Below are 16,744 nucleotides of genomic sequence, written 5' to 3' on the forward strand. Positions count from 1 at the left end.
CTGGGGCTTTTTGTTTGGGCAGCATTCTCTGGAGTGATTGGTTTTGTTTTCTGCCTGTGGCACTGCATGTTGTGGTCTAGATTAATTGAATTACTTTGTAGCATTCCAAATTCTTGACAAATTTTAAAACGCTGGTGGTCAATACCCAAATCGCAATTTGGAATACAGATCATAGTCATTTTCTTGCTTGAAAAGTGTTCTGGTCCATTACATCATATTGTTTGTGTGTTCCAGGATCTGTTTGATAGTACAGTACTCAATGGGATGGAATCAGTGTGATCTCGAGGAAGTGGAGCATGGAGTAATAGTGATGTCTCTGCAGATGGCAAACTATTGCCAGTATTTTGGTTTGGTATGCTGAGCTGAATTTTGTTTTGCTCAACACTGCTGAATTTTACTAGAGCATGCATGTAAGGCAGCAACACACGAAGGCCAAAGGCTAAATATGAACTGCTGCTTTATCAAGAATCTGTAGACTAAATTTCCAAGTGGAACTAATTTGTGCAAAAGGAAAAAGCATGAGAATATTTTTTTTCCTTTCCTGTTTGTAAAAGTGAGAGGAGAAAATGACCAACTGTTTCTTTGTTATGTATTTTGGTCTCCTATTTCTTTATTGCGGCTATTTGCTACTGCTGTTTCTTGAGCTTTGTGTTTTATACAGTTTATTTTTTGTGTATTTGATGTTTTATGTATTTTGGAAGCCACTTTGGGCGCCCAGCTGGGAGAAAATTGGGGTAAAAATTGAATAAGTTATATTCAATGTTATGTTATAAAGCTATCTGGTGGTAGATCTTGCCACCTCTGGAATAGTCTTTCATAGTCTTTTGAAGTCATGTAAAAGAGCACTTCTTACAGCCTCAAAAGCAGAAGCATTTACATTTGCATGAAGATGCTCAATCACAATGTTCCAGCACTTATTTGGATGTGGTGGTAGTTAAGATTTCTGCATGTCTAACTGTACATGCAGAATACACTAATGAACATTGATAGCGCATAATTCAGCTGACTTGTTTGGAATACTAGTTGTTAAATATTCTACCTCATTTCGTTACCTAACATATGCGAGCTGGGGATGGGTTTTGTGGTGGTGGATACTGGACATTCTGTACCAAACACAGTTCAGCACAGAAGAAGTCAAAATTCTGGAGTTTTATATGTATATAAAAATATATGCAGATATATTTTTCTTCAGTTTGTATAATTTGAAAGACTCAGGTTTACAAAGTATTTGGAAGAGTTCTTAGGTAGTTGTTGCAATAAGAGTGAGGAAATGAAGGACATGGTAATTTGGGTTAAAAAGCCAGTAGGGCCATAAGGCATAAGGGTAGCCATTAAAACAGTGTTTCCTGAAGTTCTAGTGGCTGTGAACAACCTCTGTTTTCTGACTATAACTAGGGGATGTGTACCTCTTACACTTGAAAACATTTTTTTTTAGTGTGAAAGGTGTAAGAAATCCTGGAATTAGAGCTTCAGATCCTCAATGATTTGCAAGCTTTGGTTGGAATAAGCCAGAATTGCATTATTTTGGACATGATGGAGCTTGACCTTAGCTCAGTGGCAGAGCACATTATTGGAATGCAGAAAGTCCCTGGATACTCCAGGTAGGGCTGGGAATAATCCTTGTCTGAGGGCATAATCCGAACCCGGTCTACTCAGAAGTAAGTCCTGTTTTGTTCAGTGGGACTTACTCCCAGGAAAGTGAGGTTAGGATTGCACCTTAATCTAGGGAGAGTTACTCCTGGTGAATGCAGACAGTACTGAACTACTGGTGGTTTGATTCTATAGAAAACAGCGTCATCTGTAGAATGTCAGCATCACTTTGTTTCCTCTAGAGCAGGGGTGTCCAAACATTTTGGCAGGAGGGCCACACCATCTCTCTGACACTGTGTTGGGGGCTGGGGAAAAGAAGAATTAATTTACTTTTAAAATTTGAATAAATTTACATAAATGAATTTATTAGAGATGGAACTGGAATGAGTGAATTAAGGTCTTGCAGTAGCTCAAGTCATATAAAAGGGCTTGCACAAAGCAAGGTCAGCCTTTCCTTCACTGCTGCATCACAGACGTGAAACAACAAGTAGTGGAGGGAACCCTCATCCCACAGCTCAGGTGAGAAGGGTAGACGAACAGTCATCCTCATGCTGAGAGCAGTTGTGTCCAACTGCTCCAGCTAGTCTCTGGAGGGCCAGAGGCTCATTGGAGACTGGGGGCTCCCCAAGGGCCTGATTGGGAGCCACCGAGGGCCGCAAGTGGCCCCTGGGCTGGGGTTTGGGCACCCCTGCTCTAGAATGTTCAGTGTTTTCAATGTGAGAACACTCATAGTACACTGACCTCTATGGTCTTTGCCTCTTGTGGTGACACATCAGGCTTTCAGGAGACACTTCCAGGTTCTGTGTCTGTTTCTAGGGCAACTGCCGATGGTAACAAATTATCCCTTTTCCTCTGCCAGTTCTGCCACATTACAGAAGATTCATTACTACAGACAGTTGCCCTAGAAACTGAACCCAGAAGAGTTTTTCAGTGATTTTCAAGCACTGTGCTCCAAACTCCTGCTGGACACTTGCAGACTTTTCACGGCACACTGATGTGTTGCGGCACACCAGTTGAAAATCGCTGCTCTAGATCAGCAATCTCCAAACAGGAAACCGTTGTGTCCCCAAAAAACCCTCCATGTCCTGAGCGACGCTTACCGTTCTGCTGTGGCCCTGCATTTCTTTTAAGCTGATCTGGGCACAGGGATGCCGAATGGTAAGTGCTGCTCACGTGTCTTTCTCCAAACCCCAGATCCGGCCCATGAAGGTTTGGAGAGCCATGCTCTTTATTGAACCTGGGAGGCTGTATTTGGCTCTGAGTCTCCAGTTGCAGATCCCTGATATAAGTTTTGGGATGCACAGAGCTCTCCTTGCATGGGTAATTTAGTTCTTGTTTGTGATCAGCAGGAACAGCAACATCTTAATTTGTTTTTCCCTAAGATAAAGAAACACTCAGATGATGGGGAGAGGACTTCCTTAAAGGAAAAGTTGATTTCAGCAATGGCTGGTCCTCCCTCACCCAAGTCCCTTTCTTGATGATTTAAGGTGAATGTATATTTTCCTGTCAGTCACTGTCGCCCAACCTGTCTCTCTATGCATTGACTTTAAATTCTGCTGGCTGTCAGTTCTCAGTGTGTAGCCATGGGAACTCTGATGTCACTAACAAGAGCTTGTGACTTTTATTTCATGCAGGAAGGATGACTAGTGAAGGCAGGAGGTGGCTGGTTGGGGGGATGTTAATTACTGTACGTGATAGGAATAGAGTAAAAAAACAACAACTATCCGGTGATTCCAAGGAGGGATCCCTGATAAATCATTTCATATCTGGCCTCCCCGCTACATATTATAAATGCAAATTCCGTCCTTGAAAGAAAAATGTTGGGCGTGTGCTCTTTGTGGGGAGGAAAGGGAAAGCTCAGTGGTTAATGTCTAGTAAGCACTTTGGGAGATTAAAATGGCTGTTCTTGTAGTTCCTGCAGAGGAACTTGTTGAAACATGGTAATGCTCCTGTCGCTCACAGAGATTTGCCTTTGGGAAAGCTTCTGACTGACAAATGAAGGTGCTGAACTGGGTATAGGAGAACAAAATGTTCTGGGTGAGAATCTGCAAAGAAATGTCTTCCTAGAGAACTTTGAAATTACTTTTCTTACTTGTCCTTGATCTTCTGAAAACACTGTCCTCCGGAGATGGGGGCTTTGCCTACAAAGGGGTGTCTTGCAGAAACAGGCCAAAGTTGAAATCAAAGCTGAACCTTCTGCAAAATTGTTTTAAGTGCTATAATTCTGTATCTTCAACATAACAACCAAACTATTTCCTGAACTTTGTGTTGGTAAGATATATTGCCACTGAGTGCTTTTTCCCCAAGAAATGATAAATATAGGGTTTCCAACTCTTCAGAAGTCTAGGAACTGGCATCAAATTTCAGGTGAATTCACTACAAGCAGTCCTGGAGATTTTATAAAGGCCTCCAGGAATTTCCAACGTGGCTTAATGTTGGGGAATGCCCTGAAGAATCTCCAGGATTGGCTTCAGTCAGAGTTGACAACCCTAGATTTGCATCTGCAGGTTGAAGGATGGCAAACCAACAACTCTCCTTCACCATGCAAAAACTGTGGGGCTAAGTTGCCTTGTGAGGAATGTTTCTATTTTTAAAATGGAATCATTAGGTCTTGATTTTGTCTCTTTTCAAAACTAGGATGATCCTATCTACCTCATAACAATGTTATTCAACTAGAGAGAATAATGCATTGTGCATTTTGATTGTGAAACTTCATTCATTTTGGTGCTCATGATACCTGTTTGAGGTCCATGGGTAGCAGAACTGGAAATTATTAGCCAGAGCAAACTTCAGATGCAAACAAGATTTGGTTAAAGTTCCAGTCTGTTCCAGTTTGCCTGTAGCAGAATTTCAAGAGGCAGGCTGATTTGGCTGTTCATGAGTTCAGAAATAGTCTATGAATTAAAAACCTGGGATAATATAACTATATGTTCATTTAATCTGGGTTTATTTAAATGTTATTACGTTAATCAAAATAGGTTATTAAGCTAAATTGACTAGTTATAGTCAAATGAAACAAAATTTAGATTTTAAGCTCTGTGCTTTGTGAATTCTAATATAGAAGTTCGTCAGAGTGGAAAAAGATTTAAATATCATTTTATGGCATGGCCTCTTTTCTTCCCCGTCCATTTTGCTTGTGTGCTACAAGAACAGAAGCCTGTGATAGTTAGTTAGAATAAAGCGCTTTTTACAGACATGTTATCCCACCATGGAGAAAACTTCTCATAGACCACCAAAATTATGAGATTTTATCATCCTATTCATGACTAGAGTTCAGCTTGGGGAAAAAGAGGAGATAGCAGGAAATGTACTCAATTCCTCTTTACTTCTGTCTCTCCACTCAGTGTTTCCACTCAACCTTGTTCCTCATTTCTATCCTTGTTTGTTGCTTGGAGTTTGCAGTATTGCCTATAGGTATCAATTAACTATAGAATTTTAGTACCAAGGGTTCCCACATAAGTACCCAAAACTCATTGAGGCTGAAGAGTGTGTATATGGTTGAGTTGCAAGCACAAGTCTTCGGGCTCCTGTGTCCAAACTACCAACACTGTCGAGCATTTAAGGGTAAGGTTTCTTGTATGTTGCTGCTGAATCTGCTTTCTCCTAGGTTCAGTTGTTTGTTCTTATTATTAGCTAATACTTTGTTATGCTTTCTAATTAATTTTGAGTTTTTGTATGGGTTTTAAAAAATCTGTTTCCTCCTTTTCTGTGTGACTGGAAGGAGAGAGGACAGATTTTCCCATTGTATTGTCTCTGAGCCTGGCTGAAATCAAGGCCAATTTATTCTCATCAGCAAGTGATGGTTTTATCAAGGGATTCACTTTTCACTTGATACTTTTTACTTTTTTACTTGAAGCTACCTAACTCTGATGGAAATTCTGTTCAGGTGGTGATAAAAGGTTGATGTGTGATGGCTTGGCTGTGTTGGAGGGATAATATAGTTGTGTGAGGCACCCTAAGTTGAATAACAAGTTGAAGTCTCTTTTCAAGATACTCAGATAGTATTATGCAGACTTATACAAAATCAGGGAAAGAATCTGGGTTACTTTCCTACAGAGATGCAGGTGAAACTGAAGTGCAGCTAAGGATTTGAGGTTGCAGTCCTTTACTGTAATAGACACTTTGCTGGGAGTAAGCCCCTTGACCACAGTGGGACTTATTGAATATGTAGGATTGCTCTCTTTGTCATGGTAATAGTTTGTTGACAGTGCTGTACAGTATTGTAACGGAATTTCTATGGGCACTAGAGTAATCTCATCATTGAGTACCTTGGAAGGGAATGTTATGCCTGAAGCTAATAAATAACAGTAGGGAACTTCAGCCACCACAATCAAGCTTACTAAGCTAGTGCAAGACAGCGTGAAATAAGAATGTACATCGTGGAGGATGCCTAGGCAAGACATTTAGGGCTAGAAACTGGCTTTCTTTGCCTTCCTGGTGATAGTGAATATGTTCTAGCAAGAATACAGGCCTCCCCCCCTACCCCCCAGTATCAGCTAGGACAGTCAGGCTGTTTCAGTTCCAAAATCAGGTATGAATCCAGATAGTCTTTCTCATCCAAGAACTTCTGGAATTGAATTGCCACCATGTACTCAAGCACCTTGCCCAGAAATGGAAAATTTTGAGTTTACTTGAAGTTCTTCAACTTGAGGGGAAGGGAAGAGCATGTGGTGTTGTCTTCTTCAGAAGTGGCCTCACCACCATCTCCTACACTTAAGTTAGAACAATATTCTCTCAAAGAGAGGTATTGAACCCCCCCCCCCCCACACACACACACGCACAATACCAGTCTCCCTCTTCTTGTTTTAAGCATCAGGCAGGGCAAGAAGTGAGGCTTCAGACTTCTAAGAATCTGGTCTGTGTCCTCCGGTTGCACCAACTGAAATGCATTCTTGGAAGGACAGACTGCTGCTGTAGTTATCTCATCTGTTTGAGACTCTGAACACTTTGTGTTGTCATCCTACCTTCTCTATATGCTTTGCTTTTTTTGTGTAACTTGAACTGTTGGTGACACATGTGAGACCTTTCTAATTATTTTGTGAGGTCTTTAGGTGCTCATCCCCCTCTTCAGAGTCTGGCTCCTCTAACACCAGGAGACGTGTTGACCACTGACATATTTCAAGGACTTGGACCTCTTGTTAACCTGAAAGTGATTGGTGGAAAAAGCATTTGTGCTATTTTGAGAATTTTTTCTGGGTTTTCTCTTTAGATTGTGTGAATGTAAGCATTTTGCAGTGTTCCCAGCCCCACTCCCTAGAACAGATAATAGTTAGGGCAGGATTTAACTAGTTTGCTTAAAACTTAGGAGCCAGATGAATTTTTCAAGCCCAGCTGGAAAGCTTATCTCCCCACCAGGTGGTGGTGGTTCTTCCCATTTTTTCCCCACACTAGCTTCTCCCCCCAATGCTTCACTTTCTTTTAATCCTGAAGGAGAGCAAAGGAAGGAATGAGTGACATAAATCTTACTTCTTCTGCCCCCTCCGTCAAAGTTCAGGGCAGCAAGTGTTACCAGTTGACATCAGTAAGATGAAGCATACAAGGAATGGGATGTGGTTTCTCAGGTAATGAGTGGGGCAGGAGGTCTGGTCTAGAGGGTAGAGCCTCTGGTCTAGAGGGTAGAGCCTCTGTTAACCTGAAGATAACATCAGAAGGTTGCCAGTTCGAGAACACCGGCAGCTCCCTGAACGGCGAGACCTTGAAGCAGTTGACAAGCCGAGCCGAGTTATTCCATCTGCTCTGAGCGAAGAAGTGTCTTGGCTGCCCTCTATGTGAGAGATGTCAGCCTGCGTGGGAGGCACTGGAGGCCAGACGTGAGATCAGACCAGGAAGATCCATCTGAAATGTTGCGTGGTTCTTGAAAGCGAGAACCATTTGTGATTGTAAAAATCCCCTTGAGGGATTTAGAAATGCCTGCCTATGTAAACCGCTTTGAAGTCAGAGGAGTAATCTGATGACCAGAAAGGCGGTATATAAATACCGAGTTGCTGCTGTTGTTGGCCACATGATCCTGCAGAGACAAGAAAAGGTGCTTTCTGACACCAGATGGGATGGTTGGGGAAGCATCTGACTGGGAGAATCTCTTATTGGTGAAAACACCAGGCGTCAAGATGAAATTTCAATGCGCCATGTTGACTTGGCACCCAGGATTTGTTGAACCATGAACTGAACCATGTATGAACTGAACCATGAACTGGGGAATGAGAAACTGAGGGCATAGAAGGCCTGGAAAAAGTTTTTTCTGAGGCCCTGTCAGAAAGACTTCAGGAGACTATATAGGCAGAACTCAACCACTCTTGGAATTAAATGTGTGGTTTGTACTTGGTTCTTTTATCTGCTTACTTCAGGTAGGGACAAGAATGACTGGATTAAGGCAGGTATAATCTAGGCTACTTTTCAGCCTGTTTCCTTTAATCTCAGTGTTGTTTCTTGGTATTGTTTTTTTAAAGGTAATAATATTACCTTGCTTGCAGCATTTATGCGGCAGCCACTTTAGCGCTGGCCCACCTAAGCTTTGTGCTGCATGGATAGATGAGAGAGCATACTGTCCCTCTGTATGATTGCAAATGTGTAAAAGTGTTGGAAGGTGACACTGGAGTCAGATTTGGCTCTGGCTAGAAGCCTCAGGGCTGTGATTCAGTAGGGCAGGCAAGGGCTTGTTGCAACTGGAAGGTTGCTGATGTGCCCTTTAGAAAAGCCTTCACTGAATTGCTAGTGATTCATGCTGGAGTCTATTAATAGTTGTGCTCCACCTGCTTGCTAAGGTGTGAAAGTCGAAAGCAGCAGGCAATTGGCTGCTGCTCTACTTCAGTTCTAAGGGTGACCTAGATGTCAGTCCTTCCACCTATCACTGAGCAACTTTCAATGTATAAGGAGCAGAGGTGGCCTTGAAGGAAGGAGAGTGGAGGAGCATTTAGGAGTGTAGACTTGCAAGTCAGAAGAGGAGAGGAGGAGAGCTTTTTGCACTGTACTCAGTAACTAAATCATAACTGAGAGCCTCTTTGTTTGCAGCCTTTTACTGCTTTTAAACATTTGATTAAGATTGTCAATAGCTGGTGCTTATACATGTTCCTAATATGAGGAATGGGCTCTATTAAATAGGCAACTTGGAGGCAGAATATGAAAGAATGGGTTATTGGCAGAAGTGTTTAAAAATGGGGTTGTTTTCTCAGAAGTAAGCTCATTGTAACACTTGGGCTGTAATCCTATTTCACTCACCAGAAACCTCTAGTTCTTGGATATTCTACACAAAGTCTCCAGTATTTATTTATTTATTTATTCATTTATTTATTTACCCCACCTTTCTCTCTGAAGGGACCCGGTACGACTTACAAAAATGATTAAAAACACAAATTAAAAACATGATTTAAAAACAAGATAAAGCATATTTGAACAGACGTCTTAAAAACAGCAATCAGACAAAAAGTATAAAAAAGCAAACAGCAACAGTTTATAAAAGGACCGAAGCCTGTAGTCAGATGTTAAAAAGGTGTTAAAAGATGTTTAAAAATTATGTTAAAAAGGCCAGGAATTCAGAAGGCTTGTCTAAAAAGAAAAGTCTTCAGGTCTCGCTGGAACGTTTCATTCATAAGAACATAAGAAGAGCCCAGCTGGATCAGGCCAAAGGCCCATCGAGTCCAGCTTCCTGTATCTCACAGTGGCCCTCCAAATGCTTCAGGGCGCACACAAGACAGCAAGACTCAACCTGTGTCCTGGTGCCCTCCCTTCCTTCTGGTATTCTGAAGTTTACTGAATTCCAGGCCAGTTGTCTTTTGATGGTCTCTGCTCTTCCTTCTTCATATGGATGTTTACAGATCTGTGCTCTTTCCATTGGGGGTGGGGAAGCTCACCCTCCTAATTGGGTCCAAGTGTCGACCCAATGTGCAGCGGCAGTGAAGAAGGCCAATTCTATGCTTGGGATCATTAGGAAGGGTATTGAGAACAAAACGGCTAGTATTATAATGCCATTGTACAAATCTATGGTAAGGCCACACCTGGAGTATTGTGTCCAGTTCTGGTTGCCGCATCTCAAAAAAGACATAGTGGAAATGGAAAAGGTGCAAAGGAGAGCGACTAAGATGATTACGGGGCTGGGGCACCTTCCTTATGAGGAAAGGCTACGGTGTTTGGGTCTCTTCAGCCTAGAAAGAGACGCCTGAGGGGGGACATGATTGAGACATACAAAATTATGCAGGGGATGGTCAGAGTGGATAGAAAGATGCTCTTTACACTCTCACATAATACCAGAACCAGGGGACATCCACTAAAATTGAATGTTGGGCAGGTTAGGACAGACAAAAGAAAATTATTATTAATTATTATTAACAGTATTTATATACCGCTTTTCACTAAATATTTCACTAAATATTCACTAAAATATTTCTTTACTCAGCGTGTGGTCGGTCTGTGGAACTCCTTGCCACAGGATGTGGTGCTGGCGTCTAGCCTAGATGCCTTTAAAAGGGATTCGACAAGTTTCTGGAGGAAAAATCCATTACGGGTTACAAGCCATGATGTGTATGTGCAACCTCCTGATTTTAGAAATGGGTTATGTCAGAATGCCAGATGCAAGGGAGGGCACCAGGATGAGGTCTCGTGTTATCTGGTGTGCTCTCTGGGGCATTTGGTGGGCCGCTGTGAGATACAGGAAGCTGGACTAGATGGGCCTATGGCCTGATCCAGTGGGGCTTTTCTTATGTTCTTAATCCTAGCCAGAGTTTCTACTGTTGTGCTTACATCCTCTTGCCATTTGAGCACTGTCTCGTCTTGCACATTAGTCTGATTTTCTAGGGAGGTGTTTTGGTATTCGATGCCTATGGAACACCTTTCCAGGGACATGAACTTGGAGGCACAACCTTTGTTTCCGCAGCATGAGGCTGCTTTCTCTCTCCCTGCTTCACAGAGGCAAAGTACGAGCATGCCTTCTTTTTGCTCCCACTGTATTGCAAAGACCGGAGAGGAATGATGGGCAAGGATTTGTTACCCTGCACATGCCCGATCTTGTCTGATTTCAGAAGCTAAGCAGGGTCAGGCCTGGCTAGTACTTGGATGAGAGACCGCCTGGGAATACTGGGTGCTGTAGGCTTACACCATAGTCTTTCGAGACTGAAGGTTGCCAACCATGATGACTAAGACCTGGGATGCTGATGCATGATCCCAACACAAGACATAGCCTTGCAACAATTTCAAAACAAGCATTCACAGGGAAGCAGAGCTGTCAAGCTTTTAAAAAACTTGTTAATCCTGTGGCATGGTATACTGGAGTGGTGGTTCCCAAATTGGTGGGTCCTGATCCAGTAGCCTGGGAAGCACTTGTTACTGTCCCCTTAAGGGTAGGGAGGGGAGAAGGCAGCAAGGTGATCCCCAGGATCAAGGCGCTGCTGGGGACAGGAGTGGTTTTTAACTTAAACTCCCCCTGTGCCAGCCTCTGGGGGTGGGTTGCAGGGAACCCCACAGATGCGTCTGCAGGGCTCCCCAAGCCTTAGACATTTTAAAAATGCCAATCAGAAACCACTCCTGGAAATGGTTTCCAATCAGTATTTTTAACATTAATAAGGCTTGGGGAACCTTGCAGAGGTGTATGCTGGGCTGCCTGCATCCCCCTGGAGGCCAGCAGAGTAAGTTGTAAACTCCCATCTGTCCCTGGCAGCAGCATGATCCTTCTGCCTTCTCCCTTCCCCCCACAAAGACTTCGTTCTTCCCAAACTTTTGAGGAGAAGTTTGGGAACCACTGTACTGATGACTTTATCTGTTGGATGACAGAATTAAATTTCAGGCATTTACTAGCAGTCATTTTTGTGTATCCATAAGTATTGGTATGCTGGAGGAAGGTCATTGGAGTATATTATACACATAAAGGCACGCTGTGATTATAGGATGAGCCATTGACCATCATAATAGAAAAAGGGACTAGCGTTTGGAGGCCTGTGGTCTGTGGAGTATAGGGGCTTCTGAAGTATCATGCTTAGCCTGCAGAATATGTATGGGCTGATTCAGGTTTTTCTTTAAACTTTTAATAATGCAAGTAGGGAATCAGAGTGAAAATTGTGTTAGTGGTTGGATTCAAGTCATACTTGCCCATCTCTTGCATCTCTGTAATGTGCACCTCTGTAATTTCCAGTTGCTCCTCAGGTTTGTTGTACTTCCAGGTTACATTTGCTGCCATATGCTATCACTAGAAGTGTTTGTTTCTGGTGAGTAAGAGGCTGTAATCTTAAGTCTTACTGAACACAATGGGCTTACTTTTAAGTAAAATAAATAACACTGTTTTCAAACACCTCTAACTATCACTTCTCCCGTGAAGCTTCTGTCCTTAGATGTAGAAGTATGGACAGCTTTTATCTCTGGGAGGAAGAATAATGTGAATAGGGAGAATCACATAGTGATGTTGTTCCTAGTGTTGAGCAGGTTATACCTGCCATGCTGGTTTTATGAACACCCCTGCATTAAGGGCAGGTAGGATGCCATTGTTGACTGGTGATAGGTGACACATGGAGCATACTGAGTGTTATTAGATCCTTGAAAAACTATATCTCTTTTCAGATGTGTCCTTCATGTCAACGAACATCCGTGACTATTTTGGGACAGTTTGATACATCCTGGTGATCCACAAGATCAACACTCTTTTCCTCTGTAGGTACAACTTAATTCCCTAACAGCCAGTGGCCTGTATTGCTTTTAGTGTTTGAAAGATAAAGTAAATCTGAGAAAGATTCAGACAAATATTTGCTAGACGTATATTTTAGAGGCTAGCTTCTTCGAACACATATTCTGTAGCTGATCATAAGTTACAGCTGTGATGTGACTGGAGACAGTAGTAGCTCCTTCCCTTTGGATGCTTTCCTCTCCTGAATGGTGGCTTATGTAATTACTGTTCAATAGTTGGTCTACTCTGAGTAAAATCAGCATATTTCATGTATTTGGTCAATGGACCCCTCCTGCCTTTCCAAGTATAAAAAGACAGAGCAGCATTCTTGCAGCCTTGACTATTAAGTATTAAAGACCTCATCTGGCAAGTGATTGATGCTAAGCTGAAGCAGGTGCAGAGAGCCTGGTGGCTACCTCAGAACTATGTGGGAGTGAACAACTAGATTGGGAAAACAAACTCTGGGCCTTGCCTGTGCCTGCTTAGGCCTCTGGATTTCATGCCACCTGGCCCTTGACTGTCATGCCAAGATTGATCTGGGGACCAGCAGGCCTAAATTTCTGGTTTCCCTTGAATATGAACGGAACTTGGAAGCAGAAGTGCGTCTGTCACGCACTATTTGCCTTTTGCAGGCTGCGGGTATAACCTTGGGAGGAACCTTAGCATAAAAAAACACACTTTTATTGAATTTCCTTGACTCTCCAGCTTTTATGTCACTTATGTGAGCTTGAAAGGCATTCAGGGTTCTGCAAATGTCCCTTTCTGATTACCCAGAACTTAGGTTTTCAGTTATGCTTCTGGTCTGAAACTAGTTTTTAGTTGGAAGGATTCAAAAAGCCATTTACAGGTAGAGCCTATTTATCTGCTTTCTGTTCTCTGACTCTGTGTGATTAACAGAAAAGGCATTGTGCTAAATTCCATAGAGATACGATGCAGCCTGACACTTGGAAGGATGGAAGGAAACTAAGGCAGCTGTTATCAATTCCTTCCCCTCCACCATACTCAGCCCTCCCGTTGCCAGCTGTCCTGCTTCTTTCACAGGTGGGATGCTGAGCTTTTAAGAGTCCAGTCCTATGCGTTTCTACTCAGAAGTAAGCCCCATTGTAGTCAATGGAGCTTACTCCCAGGAAAGTGTGGAGAGGATTGTACTTGAGAGCCCAGTCCTATGCTTGCCTACTCAGAAGTAAGTCCATTCTAGTCAATGGGGCTTACTCCCAGGAAAGTGTGGAGAGGATTGTAGCCTTGCTGTTTTGTTTCCATAGGCTGGAGCACCGAGAGCCTGCACCATGGGGGGGGGGGAATTTGGAAAACACTTTAAAGCAATCCTCTCTGTTGCTATTGCACCTGTCCCTGTGTGAGTGAGTGAGTGAGAGAGAGAGCGCGCTCTCCACCTTGCTGTCTGGGCGAGGTGGAGCCTTTTTGCAGTGTTTTGGGCTGCCTGGAAATGGAGCAGAGGCCAGCACAGGGCAAAGGAGGCAAAGGTGTGTGTGACTTTCAGTTCCCCCACTGAAAGATAAAAAAATCCCTTGATAAATAGGCGGCACCTGTAGTTTTAGTGCCCTTCCACCCACCTGTATCTTTCCATAAGCTGTTTTACACAATCTTGTTCTTGCATTCTCTAAGAACAGAACAGGTGCACTACTTTTGGTACACATGAAGAAGTAATAGTGAATGGAGGAGAACTTTAGAATATGCAAATTTCCATCACTATTGGCATGTTAATTGTGTGTGACTTCTTGGCAAGCTTAAGCTTTGTTACTGGTCTTTCTGTAGGCATGAACTACTAAGGATTTGGTTTTTATTTTTTACCTAAAGGGGCTAGTTATGGAAAGACTCCCATATCTGTAATTATCGAGCACAACTGTGCATTTGGGAGAATGATCTTGGGTTGGGAGAGTTGGCTTTTCGTAGATTGGCTCACTTATTCTTTGTTTCATGTTTTTTTCCGCCCTCTTGTTTCTGACTGCAGACTTGAAGAATCGCCATGCTCTCCCACCCAGTGAGAGATGCTCAGGAAGTCCGTGTCAGCAGAATTTCCATCCTGATGAGACAGTAATGGAATGTTGCTGGAGTTCTTACCTTGGAAAGAAACTCTGAATGGATTTGCCATGGTGACATGAAAATAGACCAGAATGGATAATGGACTGCTAAGGGGCAACCCAACATACATACTGCCTCTTAGTGAAATTATCTTTTAGTTTTTCCAGACTCAAGATTGGGAGGGAGGGAGGGGGGCAGGGTGGGTGGGGTGGGGAAGGAACCTGAGCTCTTCTTCAAAGCAAGGATGACTTTGTTGGTAAGGCTCCGGAGGAGTTTCCGGCAGGTGTCTCCTCAGGTGGTGCTGTTCCTGCTGTTTGCCTTCTGCCTGCTCAGTGTCTTTGTCTCTGCCTATTATTTATATGGATGGAAGAGGGGACTGGAACCCTCTGCGGACATCCCCAGCCCAGACTGTGATGAACCGAAGGTTGCCCCTTCACGCCTACTTCCATTAAAACCTATCAAAGTAGTGGATTCTTCTCGCACAGACCCTTTGGTTCTTGTGTTTGTGGAAAGTCTTTACTCTCAGTTGGGTCAGGAGATTGTCGCCATCTTGGAATCCAGCCGTTTCAAATACCTGACAGAGATTGCCCCAGGAAAGGGGGACATGCCCACACTGACTGACAAGGACCGAGGACGTTTTGCACTGATCATCTATGAGAACATCCTGAAATATGTGAACCTGGATGCCTGGAACCGTGAACTCTTGGACAAGTACTGTGTAGAGTATGGTGTAGGAATCATTGGCTTTTTCAAGGTATTGGTTTCACTCTAAGGGAGTATTTCCAGAGGGAGGTCAGCAAGGGGACAAAACGTGTCCAACTGAGAAAAGATCTCTTTCCCTGTCTTGGCATGTATGGCCTGGTCGTATGCAGTTGAAGGAGGTGATAGGATAGGAGCACTTCAGACTGTGGGGATAATAGCATTTTTGAATGCTCCCCATGTTAAAACTCATTGCAAGTAGAAATGTCAAAGGGCTAGGCTAGTATTTCCCCCTCAAAGTATTAGGATTCTATTTGCAGGAAGTAGGAGTCTATAAAAGAGTGAAGCTATTCAGAAATGATCCCCCCCAGTCTGAAGGTGATACTGTCCAATGTAAGATGTCCAGTGCACATCTTACTTTGTCACATGTTTTGACCCATTCTGTTTTCCATAAAACTGATTGGGGCTTCTAAGAACAATAATAGCGCCAGTGCCTTGAGCTCAGGTTCAGGACTAAGGGGGAGGCTAAAATCATGTGTCCTCACCCCTGGATAGAACATTCGACCAGGATAATTCCTGAGAACTAGTGGACCAGTCCATTTGGACATGGGTCTTGTGTATGTGGTGGTCTTATGAAGTTCAGTGTTGCATACAAGTAGGTATTGTTGAACCAGTCCTAAAGGAAAAAATGGTGAATTGGGCAGTACCATATATCCTTATTTGCACATAAGCATCTTGCCAGTGGATGCTGCATAAATTATAAGCAGCTTATTTCTCCATCCCCCCTCCCTACACTGAAGCATCTTCAGAGTCTATTTCTCAGTATAGTCCTCTCTGCTGAAGATTTCAACCGGCCAGTTCCTTTGTATTCTTGTTTCCTTGTTGCTTCTGAGGCTGGTACACCATTAGCGGGAAGAATGAGTGAAGTTTTGAGAATGTGGCATGACAGTATGTTTTCTGAGATTCAGCGCAATTGACTTGAATAGATTCTGTGTATTCCCCTCTCCCCATCACTTAGCAATAACCTAATATTACGCTGTAGGAACGTGCCCTTAGTTTTGCCTGTGGGGGGAGGGGTTGTAATTCAGTGATAAAAGTGTCTGCTTTCCATACAGAAGGTTCCAGGTAGGTCAGGGAAAGACGAGCAAGCTGCTGCTAGTTATTGTAGACTCTGTACAGTGTAGAGACTACTGAGTCTAGGTGGAGCAATGGTCTAACTTGGTATAAAGCCACCCCCTGCATAGGAAGATCAGTGCCCTGAAGAATATTGGAAGAATGTTTAAGCAAGACACTTCTTATTGACACTACTTGCTGTTGAATGGCTTGATGTCTCGCCAGCACCAAGCCTGATAAGTAAAAGTGCTGTGTGTTTTAACTGATGCCAAGAGTGGATTTACAAATCCACGCCTTCTGTAATGAGGCTGAGCTGCTGTAGCTTTGCTGGTGACAGCTCACAGATAATAGTAATAGTCTTCTGGGAAACTGGTGAATGTGTGAGGCTACCAAATTGTACTCCCCCTGTTGGGGGGCAGGGGGTCACATTGGGCCTAGCTATCTTAATGATTTGACAGAAGTCTTGGATTTTCCTGGATTCTACTTAAAAAGGAGGAAGGATGCAAGATATATATTTTGATCTCTTGCATGACACAGGCCAAGGCAATTCATATTGGATTTGCTACGGATCTGCTGCATCTCTCTGTTTGAAAGGGTAAGCCAAGAAGGTTAAGAAACCTGGATAGAAAAGAAGCATGCAGAATGGGGCTTTGTTCTGAG

The 16,744-nt window shown here is 43.1% G+C and overlaps 1 protein-coding gene across 1 annotated transcript in view; it reads left to right on the top strand.

The window, feature by feature from the left end:
• The first annotated feature begins 14,516 nt into the window (after positions 1-14,516).
• Positions 14,517-16,744, top strand: part of NDST1 (N-deacetylase and N-sulfotransferase 1) — a 29,223-nt gene continuing 26,995 nt past the window's right edge. Inside the window, exon 1 of the mRNA XM_066616290.1 lies at positions 14,517-15,026. Within this exon, the coding sequence (XP_066472387.1) occupies positions 14,517-15,026 (510 nt within the window). The remainder of the gene's footprint in view (positions 15,027-16,744) is intronic.

Source organism: Tiliqua scincoides, chromosome 2 (assembly GCF_035046505.1).
Source record: "Tiliqua scincoides isolate rTilSci1 chromosome 2, rTilSci1.hap2, whole genome shotgun sequence".
Classification (NCBI taxonomy): Eukaryota; Metazoa; Chordata; class Lepidosauria; order Squamata; family Scincidae; genus Tiliqua; species Tiliqua scincoides.